The sequence below is a fragment of the Emys orbicularis genome, chromosome 1 (assembly GCF_028017835.1).
Source record: "Emys orbicularis isolate rEmyOrb1 chromosome 1, rEmyOrb1.hap1, whole genome shotgun sequence".
Lineage (NCBI taxonomy): Eukaryota > Metazoa > Chordata > Testudines > Emydidae > Emys > Emys orbicularis.
In genome coordinates, this window is record NC_088683.1 from 325,065,619 (window position 1) to 325,073,354 (window position 7,736).

Genomic DNA, 7,736 nt, shown 5'->3' on the forward strand with positions numbered 1-7,736 from the left:
CCAGAGCTCCCTGCATCCAGGTCACTTTCCCCACCTATGCTGTGCTGTGAGGCCTCAGCAGCTGCTGCTCTCGTTCCCTCTCCTTACGCAGCCCAGGCAGGGAAAATGACCTGGATGCAGAGAGCCCTGATGTTGCTCCTCACTCTCCCCTAGGGGTGTGCAGGACAGAGTAGCAACAGTCCCGAGGGGAGCGAGCAGCAATGCCAGCTGCTTCGTGCATCCAGGTCAGTTTCCCCACATGGGTGCAGGAGGGGGATGCAGGGGTTAGGAGTGAAGGGGGTTATGGGATTAGGGGTGCAGGAAGGGGAGCAGGCCTTTGGGGTGAAGGGAGGGTGGGAAGCCTGGGGAGCCCATGGGGGCCAGGGGCACCAAAATGCAAGTTTGCCCAGTGTGCCATTTTCCCTAAGGCTGGCCCTGAAATCAACATTTACCAATCAAAATCTAATCCTTCCAAGCCTATATAAAAGTATCCAAGATGGAGAGTTAGCAGCCAGCATTTTGTATGCACAAAGCTCAAGGAAGAGGTCTGAATCTTACTGGGGTCTTGTCTACACTTAAAAAGCAGCTGCGCCACTGTAGCACTTCAGTGAAGACGCTACCTATGCACACTGCACTGAGAAAGCCTGAGAGCTGTCAGAGCAGAGGGAGAGGGGATAGAGCTGGATCAGGCCACACCACCATTAACCCCATTCCTCCCCAGACCCAGCAAACGGCACCAGTAGCCCTTCCCCAATACCCCTCTGGGGGCACCACATGGGGCAGAAGCTCCTTTGACCTCCCAGGGATGGAGGAGAATAGATGGAGAGAGACAGCGCGCACACAAGCTAGGTTAGTCTTCCACTAGCCATCCCTGGGCCTAGCAGTCCATGCCCCATTCCGGGATAACAGCTTTCTCCTAAATCCTGACGCTCAGGTGGTAAGAGTCTGTGCTGTGGTGCTAAAGGTTCAGGACTCACACCTGACCGATAATACATGATGGGAGGAAGTTGTTACAGTTGAACATAATATAATGGTTTTTTACCATTTTCTTTTTTAAAAAACTAGGAAGTTACTTACAAAAACCTACATTAAGAATATTATTCAGGTTGTATAATCAAGCATTTGACAGGCAGACTTATGTTTCCCTATCTTCTTCTTCTTCAGTATGGCTTGGGTAGCTAGCAATGATTACAAATTTATAGCTAGATTTGATAGCTAGCACATTGCCGCAGCATTGAGCTGGTGAATGTCCTTCAGGCCCCTGGCAAAAGAATGAAGGGGACACTCAGATATGATGTGCTCCATCGTTTGTGCTGGTGACCACAGTTGCATACAGGTATTTGCCTCATTTTCCATTTAAAGAGGGGTTGTCCACATCTCTGATGAGATGTCATGATGCGATTCAATCAGCACCAGTCTTTCCAACATAAATCAAAACCTGGTGGTTCCTCGGTAGGGTCAATGACGAGCTGTTTGCTCTGAGCCATCAAAATGCTCCATGTGGCTCTCCACTGAGCCTCAGCATCGAAGTTGAGTGTAAGGGTCTTGATGCAGTTCCAAAGAGGATTGCAGGATTTTCATCTCGTCTTTGGTGGGTTCTGCAGGTCATCATGCAACAGATCCTCGTGTTTGCATTGACATGATTGAGATAGCAAGAAGTCTCAGCAGCTCTTCTAATCTGGGGAGGCTGGATATGCGACAGGACCAGGAGCCAATCAACTGGAATCAATTTGAGTGTCCCTGACACTATGGGCATGGCGTTATTGAGTTGTGTATCAAGGAGTTTAGTGTGACTGCTGTGAGACAACACTGGCGCACAGCATTCGGCTGCAGAATATACCCAGGCAATTGTTGCAGTTCATAGGGTCCATGGACTGAAGCCCCATGATGTTCTGGCCAGTTTTCTGATAAGCATGACACAAGACCTGACCTTATCACAAGTGTTCTTGAGGTGTTGTCGAAAGGTCAAACTCCGGTCCAGTGTAACATCGAGATATTTTGGGTTAACCTCATGGCTGATGTTCTTACCGTAGAACTGCATATCGAGTTTGGTATTAGACATTTTATTGTTCAGATGGAAAGTGGTCACCATAGTTTTTTTCGGGTTAGGCCTAAATTTCCCACGTTGGAAATAATCTGTCACTGTGCTAAAATCTTGGGTCGGGGTGCAGTTGACGGTATGGAGGCTTGTGTGCTGAACAGCTAGGGCAATGATATCTGCATACATGAATTTCCTCGACTCTGTCGCTGGCATATCCACGGTGCATAGATTAAAAAATATCGGGGCCATGCAGCATAGTTGCCTGTGAAACTTTAATTCTGCCCCCTTCTGCATATATATTATGAAACAGTTTTTAGTTACATAATCACATAGTTACCTAATCACATACTGCTTTTTCTACAGGACCCCAGTGTCACTAATTTATTATTGCCTACTGGGCCAGGATGATCTCACCACCACAGAAACTAAGGAAGCGGGGGGAGTGAGAAAGAAAATGGACAACATAGCAATACTTAAAACAAAGGGATATCATATTTATTTTAATAGAGTTTTACACCCATTCTACTTTCAGTTCCAAATATCTTTAAGGTCTACATGCTCCATGATTCTCAAGTACAGTTACAATCTTTTATTCCTTTTGGGAACCCGAAGTTTGAGTCTTTTAAGGGAAGCAGGCTCAGTCTGTCTCTAAACTCTTCTTGGTTCAGTACCTTCCTTTCCAAGGGTCTGTCATAGATTCATAGACTCCAAGGCCCAAAGGGACCATTGTGATAATCTAGTCTGACCTCCTGTAGAACACAGGGCACAGAACTTCCCCAAAGTAAATCCTAGAGCATCTCTTTTAGAAAAACAGCTTATATGAGTGAGGTCCTGCAATGGGCACTTGTCAGAAGTTGCAACAACTACATGACTCTGACATAAGTCCAAATTGTTACCTCTGGAATTCACCCCTGCCCAGTCTCAGGTTGTCCAAAACCAAATCCCTAGGTTTTTCTGTGAGGAGGGCAAAAAAAACCCAAGCAGTCTCAGCCAATCTGGTGGCTTGGGGAAAAATTCCTTCTCAGCTCTGCAGTGGCAACTAGCACAGCCCACAGCAACCTAGCACAGGAAGGGAGGGTGGGTTCACTGCTGGTAACCAGCAAACAGGAAGTGACTGAGCACACTGCTCTCATCATGGCTCCAAATCTTGTGCCAAATCCTGCAAGACCTTATGGCTCCAAATCACAAGCCAAATCTCACGAGACCTCAAGCCCAGCCCAGAAGTCCTGTCGAGGCTGGAAATCGCTCAAGACCTGGCCCATCTTGTCCTTTTTACCCTCTTCCATTGCAGGAGCCACCAAAACATGCCCCTCACTGGACTCAGGGCCCTCTTTTGGATGGAGGATACATTCTTGGTGTATGGGATAAAAGCCAGTATTGTACTACTTCCTGAAGTGTTCAGAAATAACAATCAAAATTTTGAATAAATTAAGCTTTATGCTTTCTTTTGAGAATAAACATGTTGATGTTCTCTACTAGCCAACCCTTGCACATAAGGATTCAGATATGATCCTAATAAACGGAGAGGCATCTGTTTCGGGAAATACAGCTGAGCAAGATGCACATATTTGAACCCCAGCAGGGTTCGGGACCTGACAGCCTTGGGGTTAACTTGAGGCCGAATGGCTCCCAACTACACTTTCCTGAACAATATAGTTGTAATAGAACACTGGAGGAAAAACAAGCTTATGGATAAGAGAGGCAGTTCTGTTAGCTCTCAGCAGCAGTGGCATGCACTCTCTTGTACAGATGGAGCCAATGACAAGCACCAGCATAAGAGCACTCCTGTACCCCTCCCAACAGACAAGTTTTTGATGCAGTTCCATAGCTTGATACCACAGGTGCCAAATCCTGTAAGTGGAAATGCACAGAGGCCCTCAATATAGAGCACCTGCTTTGAGTGCAAAACAGAACAGGACACCATCTTAACATCAGCATCACAATAGCTGCCATAATATATATAGAAATAGAATCCTGAGGACATTCCCCATGAGATTCACTCACATTAAACAACATTTAGAACTGTAGTCAGATATTTAAACATGATACTTTTCTTGGACACAGTTTAGTACAGGGTGGATTAGTCAGAGCTCACTGCTCTCTAAACAAGTTCAGTAGACTCAAACTTTCCTAATAAATGTAAGCTCAAAAGAATAATATCTAGTGCCATTATCTTACGGAGTTGGAAACCTAATGAAGTCACATAACAGACTTTTTAATTAAGAGCTTTACCTGTATAAATTACTTCATGAAACCATTTTCTGTTCGGTTTCTGGCAGAAAAGAGTCTAAAGTTAAACATATTAAATCTATAGCTAACATAAATATTGTAATTATCTGAATTTCTAAAATACACAAAAATTGAAGCTCTTTCTTGAAATAGATCTAAACAAATCTAGACTTTCTTTCTAATAGTCTCTTAAAGTTACCCTAACTTTCCTCAGTTACTGTTTGTCACTCTGTTTACAAGGGGACAATGGCATCCATTCTCTTCCTGATGTGTGTGCTTACTTCCCATTAGTATTAACAGGTCATGTGCACATAAAGGAAGACCAGATTCTTAAGAAAAAATAAGTTCCTTAAAAGACAACTGAACCAACTTCCTATGGCCATCTAATGCCAAGAAGCAGAGTAGTCTACTGGACTGAGCAAGGGACTGGAAGCCAGGAATTTGTGATGCACGTTCTAATCTTAGCTTTTACGTTGATTTACGTGGCCTGAGGCAAGTTCACTTAGTCTCTCTGTGCCACACTTTCCACATCTAAACTCTAGATACCTCAGGGAGGTGTTGTTTGCACAGACCTTTGAAGATGTAAAGCAGTATATAAGAGCAGAAGTATTATTATGATACACTTTGCAAATGGCAAAGTCTTAAATTTTAATTTGTCCATTTAAAACAAGCAAACAAAGCCTTTGTGCTACTCAATTTTTCATTAATAAACAAAAGTACAAAACTATAGAGACTTACTCAGACTGCTTAGTTGCCGTATAATAGCAGCAAGGGTACTGTTGGTGACACATTCCAGTTCACTAGTTATTCCTTCAGGAAGAGCTCCACGGCAGAGGTGCCTAGGTTCAATGTTCCTCTTTACTAAAGGCATGGCTCACAATCTGCAATTTACAGAAAAAAAAAAAGTGTTATAGTTCAAGCAAAATAGGAAGTTACAATGTACACTGGACATTTCCCTAATATACCTTAAATAAGTGTTTCCCTTTATTGCTCATTTTAGATCACCCTCAAGTGTTCTAGGCACTGCCCAGAAAACACAAGAATGACAAGCCCCTGCCCTGAAGAGTTTATAGTCTAAGTGGACTTAACAGACAAATTAAGATCTAACATCCAAAAGTAATGTGCTGCGGGAGAGGACACAAGTTACAGAAATAAGATTCCTCAGTTAAGGTCTTATTGGTCGTATAGCTGTTGGTTGTGTGGCTGTTACAAGGTTTGATATTTTGTAACTAAATATACTTGTTTTTCTAAGTGATGTTGTAGAAATATGCTTTTAGGGATGATCTGAATGAGGTAATGATGAAGACTTGACAAACAGATTTTGGAAGACCATTTCAAGTATAAAAGGCAATATGGAATCTGCAGAGACATTTGTTGGAGAAAACAAAAGGGACATCAAGGCTTGTGTCCCTGTAGGGGTTGAGGATGGAGACAGGCAAACATGTGGCAAAACAGAGCAGACTGAAGGGATTGTGAAAGGAGACATGGGCATGGTTGCTGCATAATACAGGTCCGTAAGAAAGTGAAGACAAAAAGTTTGAACTTGATGCAACATTCCATGGGGATACAGTGAAGTGACTCGAAGGTGGAAGTAAAGGTAACAAGTTATTAAAAAAAATTATCAGTTAATAAATCTTTGTAAATTAGCAACTGAAAGGCAAGAAAGATGATTTTGAGATGGGCATTTTGGAACGAACCAAGGGAATGAGGCAAAGAAGATTAGAGAGGAGGAAGTTGCAGTAGTCAAGCAAGGTAATGATCAGCAAGTGAACCAATGATTTTTCTGCAGAGATTGAAAGCTCAGGTATTTTCTTTTTTTTTTTTTAAATGTCTGATGACAACAATAAATGTTTAGCTTTGTAGGATCACAGATATATTCCAGGAGGGCACATTTTTGTACAGAAATCTGGATCTACCTTAGGAAAACTAAGTGGCAAGAGTTTATTTGGAGGCAAATATTGAAGTCTTCCTTTTTGCTGCACTGGAGCAGTAATAAAGTAGTAACCTTTCACCTTTAATTTACTCCTGAGAGAATTCTACGCCACTGTGCAATGCAGAATTTGTGCAGAAGGGGAGATTACTTACATGTTACTGGAGGTTCTTTGAGATGCGTGGTCCCTATCTGTATTCCACTGAGAGTTATGCACATGCGCTGTGTGCTTGGAACTTTTCAAAGTAGGAATGTCCATCAATCCACGCATACGCCCTTGTACTGCCTCATGGTTTCGCCCAAGATGATAAAGGGCAGGGCGGACTGACTGCACCTTCAGTTCCTTCTCTACCACAAATCTAACAAATCTGCAGCAGAGGGAAAGGAGGGCGGGATTGGAATACAGATAGAGACCACACATCACAAAGAGCCCCTAGTTACACGTAAGTAACCTCCCCTTCTTCTTCTTCGAGTGACGGTCCCTATTGTATTCCACTGAAGATGATTAACAAGCAGTATCTAGATAAGAGAAGGGTGCAAGGAAGATGACTGCACCATAGAACAGAGACCGCTGCATCAAATGAGGCATCTGTCAGAGTCTTGCACCAGGGCATAGTGAGAAGAAAAGTTGTGTACCGAACTCCACATGGCCACCTTACATACGTCCATAAGGGACATATTGTGGAGTGCGGCCGTAGTTGATGCTTGTGCTCTCGCGGAATGGGCCTGAATCCCACCTGGTGGGGACTGCCCCAACAACTGATAGAGCGTAATGCACTCTGAGACCCACTTCGAGATTCTCTGGGTGGAAATGGCCTGCCCCTGAATTCTGCCTGCTATGGCAACAAATAGCCTAGGAGACTTCTGGAATGGCCTCATCCTTTGTAGGTAAAAGAGCATAAGAACAAAAAAGCAGCCATACTGGGTCAGACCAAAGGTCCATCTAGCCTAGTAGCCTGTCTTCCAACAGTGGCCAATGCCAGGTGCTCCAGAGGGAATGAACAGAACAGACAACCCTCAAGTGATCCATCCCGTCGCCCATTCCCAGCTTCTGGCAAACAGAGGATAGGGACACCATCCCTGCCCATCCTAGCTAATAGCCATTGATGGACCTATCCTCCTTGAACTTATCTAGTTCTTTTTTGAACCCTGTTATAGTCTTGGCCTTCACAACATCCTCTGGCAAAGACTTCCACAGACTGACTGTGCGTTGTGTGGAAAAAATACTTCCTTTTGTTTGTTTTAAACCTGCTCCCTATTAATTTCATTTGGTGACCCCTAGTTCTTGTGTTACGAAAAGGAGTAAACAACACTTCCTTATTTATTTTTTCCACACCAGTCATGATTTTATAGACCTCCATCATATACCCCCTTAGTCATCTCTTTTCCAAGCTGAAAAGTCCCAGTCTTATTAATCTCTTCTCATATGGAAGCCATTCCATACACCTAATCACTATTGCTGCCCTTTTCTGAACCTTTTTCAATTCCAATACATCTTTTTTGAAATGGGGCGACCACATTTGCACGCAGTATTCAAGACGTGGGTGTACCATGGAT

The 7,736-nt window shown here is 43.5% G+C and overlaps 1 protein-coding gene across 2 annotated transcripts in view; it reads right to left on the reverse strand.

Annotated features, from left to right (window-relative positions):
- WASF3 (WASP family member 3) overlaps positions 1-5,120 on the reverse strand; it is a 32,321-nt gene extending 27,201 nt beyond the window's left edge. For both annotated transcript variants that reach the window (XM_065421171.1, XM_065421163.1), the window contains exon 1: positions 4,988-5,120. In XM_065421171.1, the coding sequence (XP_065277243.1) occupies positions 4,988-5,120 (133 nt within the window). The remainder of the gene's footprint in view (positions 1-4,987) is intronic.
- Positions 5,121-7,736: the final 2,616 nt, after the last annotated feature.